The sequence below is a fragment of the Talpa europaea genome, assembly GCF_964194135.1.
Source record: "Talpa europaea genome assembly, chromosome: 9".
Taxonomy (NCBI): Eukaryota; Metazoa; Chordata; class Mammalia; order Eulipotyphla; family Talpidae; genus Talpa; species Talpa europaea.
Window position 1 is genome coordinate 96,857,790 of NC_140076.1, and position 16,569 is coordinate 96,874,358.

General features: G+C 42.4%; 1 protein-coding gene across 2 annotated transcripts; it reads left to right on the plus strand.

Moving 5' to 3' along the window:
- Positions 1–284: 284 nt before the first annotated feature.
- RWDD3 (RWD domain containing 3) lies at positions 285–16,192 on the plus strand (the record flags this gene model as incomplete). Of its 2 annotated transcripts, XM_084243779.1 has the most annotated exons (4): positions 285–491; positions 13,567–14,054; positions 15,864–15,979; positions 16,078–16,192. In XM_084243779.1, 4 exons carry the CDS (start codon positions 407–409, stop codon positions 16,190–16,192), a joined length of 804 nt encoding a protein of 267 aa, XP_084099905.1. The 2 variants fall into 2 exon arrangements, with proteins under 2 accessions (XP_084099905.1, XP_084099904.1); XM_084243778.1 differs by lacking the exon at positions 16,078–16,192 and having other exon boundaries at positions 407–491; positions 13,567–14,007; positions 15,864–15,940.
- Positions 16,193–16,569: the final 377 nt, after the last annotated feature.

Genomic DNA, 16,569 nt, shown 5'->3' on the forward strand with positions numbered 1-16,569 from the left:
TTTCCTTTCTAACAGTCAACTTGCTCTTGCCCTGTCTGTCCCCCATCCCAGCAGCACAGCCCCCTGTGAACACGAAGGACGGGTGTTCACCGCCAGAGGGGCCGAGTTTTGCTGGAGGGGCCCCCTCTTCAGGACAGAGCGCGTGAGCCGCAGGTCGCCTCTGGCAGAGAGAGGCCTCGTCCTGGGTCACTGAGCCCCAGCATCCTGAGAAAATTGAGACTCGCGCCTGCAACTAGCAATTAGGAACTTCAGGCGGGGCTTCTAGAACCTCTCGCTCCCGGCCAGCGCGTCTGCGGAGCTGCGGGGCGCCCCCTGGTGGCCGCCGGGGCGCACTGCCCAGCGCCCGGGCAGGCGCCGGCAGCGGAAGGGGAGGTGCCGAGCAGGTGGGGCCGGGGGCCGCGTGGCCATGGCGGAGCCGGCGCGGGAGGAGCTCTCGGCCCTGGCCGCGATTTTCTGCGGGCCGAATGAGTGGGAGGTGCTGAGCCGCTCAGGTGACTACCTCGGTGCTGGAGGGGCCAAGGAGTCCCCCCCCCACCACCACCCTGGCCTCTGCCCCGGGGCCCATACTCGGGGTTCGGGCTGGTGCAATGTTGGGGAGACGCGCAGGAGGAGTGGTGCTGGCGCGGGCGGGGTGAAGCGACCCCCGAACACCGAGTGGTGTTGCCCCTGCTCCCTGATCTGCAGGGGGTGGGGTATGGAATGCCCCAGCCCTTGGGGCTTGCCGGCGGGTCCCGCCCTGCTGCACCCCGCGGCCCATCCTGCTCCCCTCGGCCCCCCACGGGCCGACCAGCTCCCTTTGTACGGCAGCGGTGCCGTCCTCCTGGGAAGCTCCCTCCACCATCTCCCTGAGCACCGCTAACCGCTGCTTCCCCTTCAGATCTCACCCTGAAAGAGAACTGCTAAGAAAAAGAAATCTTTCCCTGTTAAAGAGTCATAGACCTGGAAATGTAAAGTAAATAATAAGTTTGCATCCTTAATAAGTGTATCTAAATAAGGTCTGGCAGCCTGCGAGGCTGATTGAGCTTCCAGGCCATCCTGGAAGATCTGTATCCGTCCCCTTTTCCTGTGTCAAGAATTTGTATGTTAACTAACCAGCTTTATCAATGTAAAGTGGTTGTGTATAAAAGAAACCCTTTTATACAGACCTTATGGGACTACCCAGGTCTGAGACCTCATGCATGAGTAATAAAGCTTTCCTGACCTCACCATTCCTAAAGTACCGCTTGTTCTTCCCCTGCCTGGGTAAAAGGCTAGAATTTATTTCTGCAACAACCCTAAAGAGAGGTCTACCCCGACACCCTAGTTTTAATACTGCTGCCCCACAAGCTAGCACTATTCCTTACATCCTTCATAGCGCTCACCGCGGGGCTTTGGGTGTCTCAAGTTGAAGAGCAGAGACCCTGTTTTGTAATCACAAAACTCCAGCACCTAGAACGGCCACCTGGTAGGTAGCCAGTAAATGTTTGCTGAATGAATTTCAGAATATCCCCCAGTGCAGTCTGCACCTTGTGATGCTTTTCTATTTCACTGCAAGGTGATGACCAGGTACAGGCACTTGGGGGTGTATTAATCATTTAGCCCACATTTGAGTCCATGCAAACACCAGTAGTTTCGCAGCCATGGCCTCTAGGGGTATAGTCAGAAATGTTATTTTGACTATTTCCTCCCTGCCCCTTCTTTTTATTGAGGTAACACTAGTTTACAACACTATAGCTTTGTACACTTTGGCACCACAGCAACTGTATATATCACCCCACGCCCAGCACCACGTGTGTGTCCAAGCTCCCTGCACCACAAGCCATCTCCCCCTCTTCAAACTCCCTCCCCTTCCTTTGCTTTGCTACCCCGCCCTTCTGTGGTCAGAGTCCGAGGGTTTGTTTTTACTTTGGTTCTTCCATTGCTTCCCCCCCCCCTTATATTCCACAAATGAGTGAAATCACATGGTATATTTTTGCCTGGTTTATTTCCACTTAGCATAATCCTCTTAGGGTCCATTCATGGCATCTCAAAAAAGATTCCATCTTTTTTTTCTGCCCCAGTTGTGTTCTGCTTGTTTATATATCACATGGTAACCATCCATTCCCTGGGTGGTTTCCCTGTCTTGGCTCTTGTGAACAGTGCTGCAGTGAGCATAGGGGTGCATATATCTTTTCAAATTAGTGTTTCCATATTCTTCAGGTAAATACCCAGAAGTGGGATTACCGGATCATATGGTAGTTCTATTTTTAAGTTTTTAAGAAACTCTATACTGGTTTCCATAGTGACTGCACCAATTTACATTCCCACTGACTGTGCAATTGGGTTTCTATTTTTCTCTACTTTGCTAGCCCTGGACTTTTTGATAACCCTAACTCTAACCCTAACTTTTTGATAATCGCCATTCTAATCTGTGTGAGGTGTAACACTGAGGCTTTGACATGCATTTCGCTAATGAAATGCCTGTTGGCCATCCGTGTGTCTTCGGGGAAATATCTCTTGGCTGCTTTTGATCATAGCTAAGACTTATTCTGTCCCTGACTGGTGGCTTCTATTAGGTAAAAAAAAAAGTTACATTTTATGAAAAAATGCAGCGATGCAGATAATTTTCAGTTTTTAGTTAGCTTTCAAATACCTTATGCAAATTTTTTGGCATGCGATTTAGCCTTCTGTTATGTTTCAGCTACTATTAAAATAATCTTTCTGACCATAAATTGGCTGACCTTTAAGGAGGTAGTGGAAAATGTGCTGGGTGTTGTGAGCAAGCCATCTAGAAGTAAGATGGTTTCCGGGTGTCCTTGTGGTGTGTTACACCCTGATCAGGGCTGGCACTTTCTGGAATCTCCCCATGTTCATCAAACACCTTTGTTCCAGGGACTGAGAACCAGTTAATGGAATGGAGCTGTTGCCTTTTTAGTGCCTAGACTGTCTGGTACCTTTTTTGAAGCCATTGTTTAAAATCCGTATGAAAGGATTGATTCACTTTTAGTGTTTTCTTGTCACCCCTTTTTTGATTGGATAGCATCCCTAATGATTCATCTTGCTGGCTGTCTCCCTCCCTTTCTTTATTGCTAATTATTACTTCTGCCTGAGGCAAGCTATTTGAAGAGTTCATCAATTTCCCCCGATTCCTTTATTATGGGTCAGCTGAGAATGTCTGGGAAAAAAAACGAAACTGTTATCCCCTAACACCTTAAAGAGGACAGGGTGTGTAATGGTTTGCGTTAGGAGTACCTGGCTGAGGGTAAGATGATGCTGACAGATCAGAGAAAACCCAAAAAGTAAGCACAGAAAGAGAACAGTTTCTTAATATCAAGAACGCTGTGGACCCTTTATCTGCTGTTAAATTGAGCATGACGTTCAAGCCATGCCTCCTAATTAATTTAATTCAGTGTTTTGGCATCAATAAGTAATTGAATTATAAAAGAATTCATTGTAACAACTTAGGACATGTTGTTGCTGAAAGGTTCATTGGAGAATAGAGCAATTTAGTGATTGAAGTGGGAGTGTTTGATGTTCACAACTAAGAAATAAGGATAAGGTGAGGACTTTAACAGGCCACAATAAATACACAGTGACTGCTGGCTTCTACTCTCAAGGTCACTGTGAGCATAGGTTGGCGAATGTAAACTTGACATTCTGGACATCAGCTCCTTCCTGGCCTTCCCCAAACAAAGAAGCTTCTTCCCGTTGTCCCTGGAGTCAGGAGAACATTGTGGTGAGATTGCACTTTGGTGATGAGATGGCCCAGGGAGGCTCAGGCTGCTCACCCAAATGTCAGCATGAAGGCCATGAATAACTGGATTATTCCAGTTAGCTGGGTTAGTTTGTGCTGAGAATTTCTGTACATTTTGTTCTCCTTGTAATGGTAGCAAGTTCGCAGTAAGAGACATCATGTGCTGTTGTCTTTTATGGGTACAACTTATATAAGCTCCAACCCCCAACCCTGGTAGATCAAATAAGGGGTATCCATGCAGTATAGTTAGTCCAGGTGCCAAGGTGAACAGCGTCATCTACCATGTACCTGCTACTTTAAGTGCATCTTGCTTGATGACAGGTATTCTCAGCTCTCAGCTTTATTTTGCAGAGAAGATAGTGGATGCCCAGGCTGGTCAAGTAGCCGGCAGGCTCCCGAGTGTAGGAACCCTCTTGCATGTTTCTCTCCTTAACAGAGATGGGGCTACTTCATCAGGAGAGCAGCTCTTAGAAGCCAGGATTAAAGCTTGTCCAGAAAGAAAGCCAAAATGAGCACCCAGCAAAACAGACATGCCCAGGAGCCAACTTACCTTCATAATATCTGAGTGTGTGTGCACCTGGGAGGTAGATGTGATTGGTGTTGTTTTAAATCTTTGTTTCCTGTTGAGGAAATTGAGGGTCACAGAGATTTTAGGGCTTTAGTTGATGCTCCTTTTATGTGGAGTTGTATTTCTGGAAATTATCTCACAGATCAAAAAGTAGTAAGATGGTAGGTGGGTAAGACCCAATATCATATACTACATTTGCTGAGTGGCTTGAGAGGGGAATTTTGTATTCTGCTGACACTAATGTTCAGATGGGATTGGGCCCTCTTGCAAAATGAATCATGACTGTCACCACTGACCCCTCTGAATCTGCTCAGCTATGTCTGCTAGTGATTGTCAGTGCCGAGCCCACCTCTGTAAAACCAATTCAGCCTTGAACTTCACTTCTAAAGGCTGGGATTGCCACTTTTAGCTTCCCTTAATTTTAGTTTTGTTTTTTTTTTTTCCTCTTCTAACCACATTTTAATCATAAAAATCTAGCCGTAACAGAGAGGCAAGCTCTAGTGTCTGCATACATGTGGTGAGTTGCCTGGGAGCAAGAAGAAAATCTATGCACTGAACTCTGAGGAGGTTTGCAGAGATTCTTGGTACGTTCTGTGAGGACTCTTACTCTGAGCCTATATAAAAATGACGAAAGAAAAAATATATATGGAAAGTCAGTTGCATTAAATGATTTCATTTTTTCATTTTTATTTTTTTAGATTTATTTTTTTAGATTTATTTTTATTTATACATACAAGTACCAGAGTATAGGCCAGAAGTGCAGGGGGTGAGGCAGAGTGGGGACCAGAAAAGGTGGGTCTACTGAAATACACTGCTGAGGGGAGCAGCGGGCGAGACAGGAGAGCTCTGCTGTGCCATGTGGATCACTTCCCTGGCCGGGATCAGAACTCTTGCTGCAGTGGCTGCCCACAGCTTGATAGCACTGAGACTTTAACCCCTGTGCCACCAGGGAGGCCCTATAATTGATCTCTTAATGAACTCTAAATGAATCTTCAAGACCTCATTCTCAAATTTTGTTTGTATTTTAGTATCTTCTATTTTGGGACAGTAATTGAATTTGTATAGTGTGCAACTATAAGGTGAAACTTTAAAAATAACTGTGGAATTAGGGGCTCATTTCTCTAGTTTGATTTCTCTAGTTTGTTATTTGGAGTATGGATGGAATATAGTTTCATGTGTTTGTAAGGAAGAATCAAGTTTGAAACCTATTACAGTTTGTGTTTTGGTTGTGAAACTTACCAGTTTCATTGATAAAGCAGAGTAACTTACTAAACTGGACAAACCAACTAGGGCCTTACTGAAAACAAAACAATAGGTTGCCCTCCCTGTAGATGAGCATGTAGGAGCTCCTTACTGCCATTATCAGGAATATGTGTATGAGACCAGAGCTGCATCTTAGTAATGTCTTTAGAATGTTTGAAGATAGTCCTGGAATTTTGGAAAATCTTATTTTTCTAGGGCAGGCTTAAGCTTTCTAGGACATAGACATTATTAAGAATGAGAAATTTGTGAGTTAAACTTAATAAGCAGAGTTTGGGGGAGGGCAAGGCGGGGCAGATTCCCATTACCCTTAGACCACTTATTTTTCCATTAACTGTTCTGATTCTACACTGTGCATCTTAAAGCAGATAGTGGCAGTTTTTTTGTTCTTCTTTTTTCATTGGAAAGAAAGTGCATGTGCTTGGTATGAAAAATTCTGAGGTGAAAGGGAGCCAATTTAATCGCATGTATAAACGAAGGCAGATGAGAAACGGTAGGGTAATATACATACTTCTACGGTTCTAGGAGAAAAAGAGTTTTTAAAAGAATGTGCAGTTTTATTACCACATGAAGTATCAGCAGAATGGGCTTTGTTATCAGGCTTTTCTTTCTTGCACAAGTGGTATCACTTTGTGTGGTTGTAGTTTGCAACTTCAGTGTGCATGTGTGTGGGTGGGAGCAGGGCACCACCCCCAAGACCTAAACTAGCCAGGCTCTTAATACTTTCCAATTCTTAAAGGAGTTAAAACAGGTTTTCTTCTAAATGTGTAATTAATAATAGCACAATTGTGTAAGGCAAAAGTCAGGATTTTCTCCCCTTGCTTTTCTAGAGAGTGTCCCTCCAAGTCAGAGGGCAGAGATGTTTCCAAACCAACCTCATCTTGCTATTGAGGACCAGAAATCACAGAGAACACTGGACATTGGTTAGGGTTTGAGTGGCCAGCTCACTCGCCTTTGATGGCCGCTGTTCCACCCTCTACCCGGGGAGGAATAGGTGGGTGTGTATATGGCAGAAGTTGGTGAACACTGAGTTTCGGGGTTTGGATCACATGAATTCTTGCTTGAGGAAGAGAGCTTGCTTTGGGGGCACAGACACTGTAGTAGTGTCCTGTGGCTCTGTGACAAAATGCCAAATGTGGTGGCTTAAAATAACATGTTTTTATTCTTTTATAGTTCTGGAGGTCGTTGGTAACCTGAAATCTGTTTTAGGTGCCGAAATCGCATCGTCAGCAGAGAACGATCCCTTTGGGTGCCCACGGGAGAATCCATTCTCTTGCCTTCCCCAGTTTCTAGAACTGCATTCCTTGCAGTCCTGTGCTCAAGGTTCTTCTCCATCTTCAAAGTCGGTGTGTGGCATCTTGCTTCACGTATTCCTTTGCCTTCTTCTATAACAGACTCCCCCTGTGCCTCTCTCTCAGAGGGGCACTTGTGATTACACTGAGGTCTGAACTGGGTAATTCAGGCTAACTGCCCCATTTCAGGGTTCTTAACTGAATGGCATCCTCAAAGGCCTTTTCTCATCTAAAATCACATCCACAGGTTCTCAGCCCTGGGCCTTAGACATCTTTAGACCATTATTTAGGCTACCACAGGTACCAAGGGTTTTTGTACTTGTGACACCCTTGATTACAAACTAGTAGCATCATTGTCAGAGTTGATAGCTGTAAAATTTAAAAGTTTCTTGTAACCTGTTGTTTTTCTCATTGTTGTCTAAAAAAGAGTAGACATATTCCAGAGCTGAAGAAAATAGTTAATTCCACCACAATAATTCTGGGTATGAATAGTCTACAAAAAAGAAGTACCATAGAAATAATTAGAAAGGGGGTCTCCCTGGTGGCACAAGGGATTAAGTCTCAACATTATGAAACTATTGGCAGCTACTGCAGCATGAGTTCTATCCCTAGCCAGGGAGCTGACCCACATGGCACAGCAGACCTCTCCTGTCTCGCCTGCTGCTCCCCGCAGCAGTGTATTTCAGTCAGTCTGCCTGTTCTGCTCCCCACTCTGTCTCTGGTGAATCCTCTTGCCTACTGCACCTCTGGCCTTTACCCCAGTTCTTATATGCATAAATAAATAAATCTTTTAAAAAAAGGTAATAATTAGTAAGGCCTTAGAGAAGTGTTTTGGAGGTTGCACAGAAATCCCTGTAGGCAGAAAGTAGAATGAAGGATCTCATTGGCAGTTAGGATAGCAAGAGCAAGGCCCAGAGATCAGAAGCCAGAGATGGTATTCAGGGCATGGCATGGTTGGATAGCTGGAGGGAGGAGAGATGGTGGTGTGGTGGACTACTCAGGCTGCTTGGTTGAGGACCTTGTCATTTGCTTATCAGCCTGGTAGTGGCCCAGGGTAATGTGTAGAGTGAATGAATTAAAAATCAGGCTTTTTTTATGCCCACCACCACTAGCCTTTATGGCTGGCATCTGCAGTCTGGCATGCTTCCCATAGTTTTGGGCAGTCTGAGCCCAAAGAGCACAGGTGTGCTCATGTGTAAATGTGGACACCTGTGTATGCTGAAGGCAGGAAAAAAAGGGTGGCGTCACTCTGAGGCAAGGAGGGGCTCAAGTTGTGTCTCCTTGCCTGGACTGTTTGCCTGATTCAGTGTCAAAAGCCTGTAAAATCCACGAAAGACTCCAACATTCTCTTTAGCTCTGCAAAAACTGATGTGTGATGTGGGGAGAGGCAGGTAGTAAAGAGATCAACACCGCAGAAACCACAGAAAGTAATTAGGAGGGTGGTGGTATGAAATGATAGGAGAGGAATTCTGGAGAATTTGTGGTGGAACTTTGGCAGTTGAAGATTAGTTTGAAGCAGAGAGGAGAAGAAAAGAGTCAAGGTGACTTTAAGATTTTACACCTGGATAATGAACTAGAAGTTTTTCACAGAATTATGCTTTAAAGAATGTCTGTGCATCGAGGGGGTTAGGAGAAGACAAAGTCATAAAAGAATGATGATAATTGAATGCCTTTATTGAAATTCTTGCTCCTTTTTTGATGAACATTGAAGAGGAAACTATAGCTTATGATGAGAAGGTGACTTTGTACAGATTTAAACTTAAATTTTTAATGTAATCTTTGGTTTGCTTGACCCATTTTATTTGTTCATTATGCCTTGTTGTCTCTGAAATGTACGCATTTTCCAACATTTGTTATATTTGTGAGAAGACTAAAAGTTTGTATAATACTTGACAAAAGAATTAAAATAGTTCTCTCATGGCCTGTCATAAAGAAAGAAAGAAAGAAAGAGAGAGAGAGAGAGAGAGAGAGAGAGAGAGAGAGAGAGGGAAAGGAAAGGAGAGGAGAGGGGAGGGGAGGGGAGGGGAGGGGAGGGGAGGGGAAGGGAGGGGAGGGGAGGGGAGGGGAGGGGAGGGGAGGGGAGGGATATAGGAAAAAAAAAATCCCAGGACAATGGGCTGCCTGGGAGGTCAGGAAAGATAGAATTTCGAGATTGGTTCAGTAGTCTTGGGTACTGTGGAAGGTTAGGGCAGGATACAGGAATGAACATGTTTGGGTCACCCTCAGCTTGATGATTTGCTTACAATGCACAGGAATCAGAAAAACTGGTATTCTTGTGGCCGTAGTTTATTACAAAAGGACACTTGAAATCAGCAAAGAAAAGATGAGGGGAGTAAAGTCCAAGAGAAACAGGTGCAGGCTTTCTAGTGTCTGTTTGCAGGGTCGTCGCAAACATGCCTAATTCTCTCAACTCCATGTGTGTTAACACGTGAGAGGTGTTAGCAACAAGAGAAGTCCACTGGGACCCTAGTGTCCAGAGTTGTTATTGAGGGGTCAGTCACAAAGACACGCAGCGCCTGCATGAATGACCTCAGCTCCTCAGCCCCCAGAGTAAGAAGATTCAACTTGGTATACGCTGTTTGATCAAACTGGTACTCTGTGGCCCAAGGTCTGGGGCATAGGACAAAAATTACCAGGCAGAATATCCCAAGGGTTCAGATCTCATCTCTCAGGAACCAGCCAAGGGCCAGTCCTGAAGTTAGGCCTTTGGAGGGAGTGTGCAGGAGTTGAGTCACCCAGGCCTGCTGACTTACAGTATTCTTGCTCAGAGGCTGTGCAGAGATCCCTGGGAATGTTTGAGGAGCTTAAGCGACAGGTAATGGCAGAAGAAGCCAGAGTGCATGTAGTTATAGGGAATCTACTCTATAAAAGTGATACAGGTGGTGAGAATCATATTTCAGGAAGATTGAAAATGTGGCTTCAGAGAATGAGTAGTTAACTTTTTTAAAGCAAGAAGACAAATCTTTTGAAAGTAGCAGAGAAGCAGATGTTGGAGAGATAGAAAATGCAAGCACAAGAGAAGTGATAATGATTGGGACCATGTCCTGCAGATGGCAGGGGTTGTTGTGAAAGGGAAGGAGGTACTCTCTCAGGGAGAGAGTGAAAAGAAAAGAGCGAGATGGTGAGAAAACATGCATATATTACTGGGTGGTCAAGCAGCGTCTGAGCAGCAGTGATGGCAGAGTCAGCCGGTCAGTGAGCCCAAGTGGATAAGGAGAATTTACTGCTAACTGCACAGCAGGCAGCTTATGCTTCATGTTCACATTGGTACCCCTTGTTCCCTAAATCACAAGGGGCTGTTGTGGAGGTGAGCCCACGGGGATACCGAGCACACAGTGGGTCTTCTTCACATCTGAGGAATGCCAGGCTTAGCATCCACCCAATTTTATAAGGGGTTGTTGAGAGTCCTGCCCAACCTTTGTCCTAAAGGGGTATGTTATCTTAATTCCAGGTTTCCTCTGCTATCTGAAAGTGTTCCTATGAAATCTTTCCAAAGTTGAGGTGTAAAGTGAAGAAACAATTGCCAGAATGTATATGAAAAAATTTTTCAGCATTCCCAGACCTCCAAAATAACCTGCCAAATCACAGTAAAATCTAAAATAACACTAGTATATTGTCAAAGCTGGAGTCTGATGAACATACAGCCTGTGGAAAGGAGTTGCTGGGGAGGGGTGCTGCTCTCTGCTCGGGTGAGCGCTGCCTTTGGAGCAGCTGCTGCAAAGCCAATGCCAGTGCTATTCTAGCCTTTTGTCATGAAAGTGAAAATCCTCAGATTTCTTTTGGTTACGGAAAACACGTACTAATGTAGATTTTTCATAAAAGTAGGTGGGTTAATGCAAACTTTTGAAACCAGTGGTTTGGAAACACATCTGTCCTTTGACTGTTAGGAGTGCCATGTAAACGTCTGTTAACAGAGCTACCCATGCCTTTATCTCAGGAGATATTCAGAAGTGCTGTTCTTGTGGAGAATTACCTCCATGGAGGTGATGTGACTATAAAATACAATGTTTGTATAATCATGTGTATGTTTGTAAATAGCTTATACCTATATACACATAGATATACACAAGTGTGTGTATATATAAATAGATGTGTGTACATGTGTATGTGTGTATTTTCTCTCTCTCCTGTGGGAAGAAGATAAGCTACAGTCCGGAGAAAAATATCTGCAAATCATATACCTGATAAAACAACTTGTATCCATGGCCTCCCTGGTGGTGCAGAGGTTAAGTCACAGTGTTATCAAGCTATTACCAGCCACTGCAGCATGAGTTCGATTCCCAGACCAGGGAGCTTACCTACATGGTGCAGCAGACCTTTCCTTCCTTGCCTGCTGCTACCTTCAGCACTCTGGTCTACAACCCAGTTCTTGTATGTATAAATAAATGAATCTTTAAAATAAACAAAACAAACAAATAAAAAGCTTGTATCTAGAATTTATAAAGAACACTTCAAATCAATACAGCAAGACAAAGAATCCAATTGTTAAAATATAGGCAAAAGAGGGCCTCCCTGGTGGCGCTGCGGTTGAGCACTGGGTTGCGAAGCTGTCCGCAACCTCTGCAGCACCGGTTCGATCCCCGGCTGCTCCCCGGCCACCGGAGGAGGGTCCCACATGGCGCGCAGACCTCTTCTGCCGCCCGCTGCTCCTCTCAGCAGTGTACTTCGGTCCTTCTGCCTGCTCTGCTCCGTTCCCCGCTCTGGCTCTGGTGAATTCTCTCACCCTCTTGCACTTCTGACTGTACCCAGTGCTTGTATAAATAAATAAATAAATGTTTTTTAAAAATTATAAAAAAAAAATATAGGCAAAAGATTTGAACAAATGGCGCTTATTGCAAATAAGCAAATAAGAAAATGAACATGGGATGATGCTCAACATCATTTATAAATGGGGAAATGCAAATTACAACCACAGTGAGAGTCCACTGCCTATTAGAATGTTCAAAATTAAAAAGACTGACTCTGCCATATCTGGTGAGGATATATAACAGAACTCTAATACACTGCTAGTGAGAATATAAAAATGGTACAAACACTTGGAAAAAGTTTACTATTTCCTAAAAATTTCAACAAATATACCATATACCCCATATACATATAACATATAGAAGAGAAGCTGAAGAAGGTCACTTTGGATATGACCACACTTTCCTGTTATAAAACATTAGATTGAGTCAATTTTGCCCATTGTTTTCCCTCAGGGACTAGTACTGTGCATTGGTTATAGTTAGTGCTCAGTGAATGTTTGTTGAATGATACATGAGTAAAGATCTTTAAATGTGTTTTCTCCTTAGAGAGAGAGTGGACTGCAAGATGATTTCTGGGGAGTTTATTTTGCCTAATAGTCATGTTGTTTGTAGGTCTGTTTGTGGCACCCATTTTTCATGCTGAAATGTACTGATCTAACTGCACACAGGAAGCCCATGTAATAATAGAATATCTTTTTAAAAGGATAAGAAGGGTTTTGAGAAACTGGTGATGGAATTGACAGGTTTGGAAAAATTTTCTTTATTCAGTACACATTTTACTTATGTAAAACAAATTTGAACGACATTACTTTAATGAGGTCTTTATAATGGTTACTGAGTGTGTTTTTGGGTGGTGTCTCAAAATAGTAGTGCTTTGCAGCTTGACACTGAAGAGTCTATTAAAGAAAAAGCAGTTGTGTAACAGATGTGTTTGGTCCTGTATGAATCAATGCCCGTAACAACAGCTTTTATATAAATGGAATCAGATGGCTAACAAGCCATTTTAATGTTCTGTTAGGTTCTTGAAAATGAGGCTATCTTCAAGTTTCCATGGCTGAGGCTGTTGAGCAGCAATTCAGGTATGAAAATGAGTACGATTTGACTCCCTCTCTTGTGAAGGAGAATGAAACAAGGGCGTGTGGAGAAAAAAGTAGGGGTAGAGAGAGGCAAGTTAGCTTCAAAGAGATTCATCTGCACCCAGTTCTGTTCTACTCTGCTCTTCTGATCCGTGGGCCTCTGCCCCCTGCAGAATGAATCAGCCTGACGTTTTATCAACTTTTTGAAAAGTGGGGTGAAGTGGTGTGGAACACTTCAGAGGGGTGAAGTCGAGCAAATCTGAAAGTGAGCAGAGTGTTTCATCTCAGATGCTGTGCGTGCTGCCCCCTCCTCCTCCTAGAGCCAGAAACAGTTGAATTGATGACTGCCCAGTACTAATATATTTGAAGTTAAGAAAAAAACCTAGTCGAGGCTGTTACTGTATCATGCACGGTGACCAGTTTCCCTGCTAACCTACCACCCCCTGAGGCCCCAGTGTTTGCTCTGACTTGGACTTTCTGCAAATGACCTTCCTTGGATTTAGTGTCTGACTTTTTAAAATTAATGACTGATTTTATATTTACAAGCTACTGTTTCTTCGAATGTTCCTATGAGTTTTCTAGGGGTTTTTCAGAATTATCAATTAAGTCTGGGTAGAAAAAAATATTATGTCAAGAAGCCTTTCAGGTAACCTTAATAAAAAATGGGAGTGACAGCAAGTGTAAATGCCAGTGAAGCCCTGGGTGCTGATGTGCATGTATCCACAGATCTAAGTGTGTGGTTGAAGGAAATAACCCATAAATCTTGGCTCTCTCGGTACTGTGTTTCTTCGTAAAGTAACTCAGATTTACATGAAAAATATACTGACATTTGGAAAAAAAATTTTAACTTGTTAGTGTTCCATCAAATTGAATTATGTACAGCTAATCGTTATTTTTGGATGCCTTCCAGAGACAGATGGGACCGTGTTCAGAATTCTCACCAAAGCCACAGGACATTCAGATGTGGATATACCCATAGAACTAGTGTTCCATTTACCGGTCAATTACCCTTCCTGTCTACCTGGCCTCTCTATTCATTCTGAACACCTGACCAGGGCCCAGTGTGTGGCTGTGAAAGAGAAGTTACTTGAGCAAGCACAGAACCTTTTGTCGGAACCTATGGTTCATGAGCTGGTTCTCTGGCTCCAGCAGAATCTCAGACACCTCCTCGATCAACCGGAAACTCGAAATGGCAGTGAAAAGTGTGCTTTGGCAACCAACATGACTGAGGATGATGGATTGTGGATAACTCTTTTGCATTTAGATCACATGAGAGCGAAGACTAAATATGTCAGAACTGTGGAGAGGTGGGCTTCCGATTTAAAGCTGACAGGAAGACTGATGTTCATGGGTAAAATAATACTGATTTTACTGCAAGGAGACAGAAACAGCATCAAGGTGCCAAAAAGTTTAATGTTGAATATGAATTTGGCTATTTTCTACTAAAATGGTGTGTCTCTAAGTGTGTTTTATAATAACAACGGGACAGATTAATCATTAGGATGTTTCTGCTTTCACTATCACCATGTTAATGGATCTTCATTTTCTTTAAGAAATGTTTTTAACTTCATATTACATTTACAAACTTGCAAAGCTTGAGAAATAGGATTATATTTTTAAAATCATGCCACTTAAAGGCGTAGGTTATAAAAACAATCACTCGGTATCTGAGTGTTTGTTTCTATAATTACTTTTGAGCATCAACTTGACTGTGCCTACAAGTTGGTACATAATTTATTTTTCTTTCCTTAGTTAGGCACAGCAAGATGTATATTTGTGGGTAGCCTGTAAAAATTTTAACTTTTTAGCAGTTAAAAATACATTCTGACACTTTAATTTAGTATCTACAGTCCTGGAAAGAGGAGCCGGTCCCTCTTAACCAGGACTTAGTGTTAGGAGAATCATTAGGGCTGTCAGCTGTCACCTCCTACCTGACTTTCGCTTTCCACCTGACTTATCTCAGCAGCTGCTTTCAAAATCATCATCTTTTTCAGATTTTTCAGGTTCTCCTTCTAAACTCATCTAACCTGTTTTATGTGGAACCAGATGAAGAAAACTGGTTATTATATTTTAAATCTTAAAAGAGCTGCAAATCACTTAATGAGTTTTATGCTTTCAGATAGGTTGGGTCAGGAATAATTATAATTGCACTTCTTTAAGATAGATTTAGCTTGTACAACCTATAATCTTATAGCGATGGGAAGAATAACAACCCAGCTTTTGCACGATGGGCTTTTATCATAAAACTAGTTTGGCATTTGGTTCACCAGGTTAGTGCTGGATTCTAGCATATAGATACAACAAATAATTCAAATTTAATACATATCCTAGATTGGATTCTGTCTAAGGAACCACATATTTTAAAGTGATTTATAGTATTTCTGTAAAATTTGATCCTTTTGGGTAAAATACTGACTGATAAAATGAATACAAAATTAATTTCCTTGCTCATATTTCCCCCCAAAGGCTCAGATTTTTCCTTGAGCAGCTATGGTATATTAGGCTAAGTGCAGCTGTTTTGCAGATGTTGTGATCCAGATTGGATCCATCAATTAATTAACACATTTATTCATATGACAGGAACGCTGCTAATGTAAAAAATTGTACTTTTTAAAGAGTTCTTCTTTTTAGCCATTGCTAAATTGTTATTTTATGTAAATATCTGTCACATTTTTCTAAGATTGTGTATCAGGATTGAGAATAACAGGTACATATTTATAGATGCCATCAATTTGGAGTGGTAAGTGCTGCGTGCCTGTTAACTCCATTCAGACACTGAAGTGGTACTAACAACAATGACAGTGGCAGGGACTGCTAAGTGTCCCACATGTGCCAGACACTCATCTAAGTGTTTTGCAGATATTAATTCATTTAATCATCGCCACCCCTCATCAGATAGGTGCTGTTACGAGACCCATTTAATGGAGTAGCTACTGAGCCACAGAGGGCTTAAGACACCAGGTAGGAATGAGGTCTAGTAGGCTGTCCAATTCAGATTTAAACTTGAGTAGTTTGATCATGTTGCTCATTATTCCTGCATTCACCAGAGCATTATGCTACCAAGTTTGTAAAAACACTGTGTAACTCTCTTACTGCTTGATTCAGAAAGAGAGTACTCTCTAAGCATGCTGGTTTATGACTCCTTTAAAACCAAGACTTTGAGATTCAGAGTAAGATATGTGTTTAACACGCTGATTTATCATTTAGGAGTACCTGATTCTTCAGAAAACCTCCAAAGTAGATGTGGACTCAAGTGGAAAGAAATGCAAAGAGAAAATGATTAGTGTACTGTTTGAAACAAAAGTACAGACAGAACACAAAAGGTATAATTTAGTACTATTGCAGATGGAAAAGCAACTGAATCGATAATTATACTCTGACAAATCTAGGCATATTCATGAGTTTCTCTTGTATAATGCAGGTTTTTGGCATTTGAAGTCAAAGAGTATTCATCGTTGGATGAGTTACAAAAGGAATTTGAAACTGCAGGACTTAAGAAGCTTTTCACCGAATTTGTATTTGGACTGGTAAAATGAAATGGAAGACAAGAATCTTTGCATAAAATAGCGGTGTTTTTGTTGTTGTTTGCATTGGGTTTTGGGAGTGGCTAATTGCAATACTCAAAAGGGAACAATTTTAAAGTTTCTTTAAAGCAAAATGATAGACATTATTCTAACTTCAGGAACAAAAGCCAATTCTGTTTATGGAATGTAAATAGTAAAAAATGCCTGTGTATTCTAATTTTTGCCAATAAAGGCTCGGTTTAAGAGATGGAACATTATTTGAATGGTACATATAAAAAGGCGGTTGCAAGTGAACCCTTGTGTTTGTATAGAGGATTTGTTTGGAATGGTGCAATTTTCTGACTAATTTTCTTATAATTAAATGATTTTTAAGAGATTTGTTTTCATGT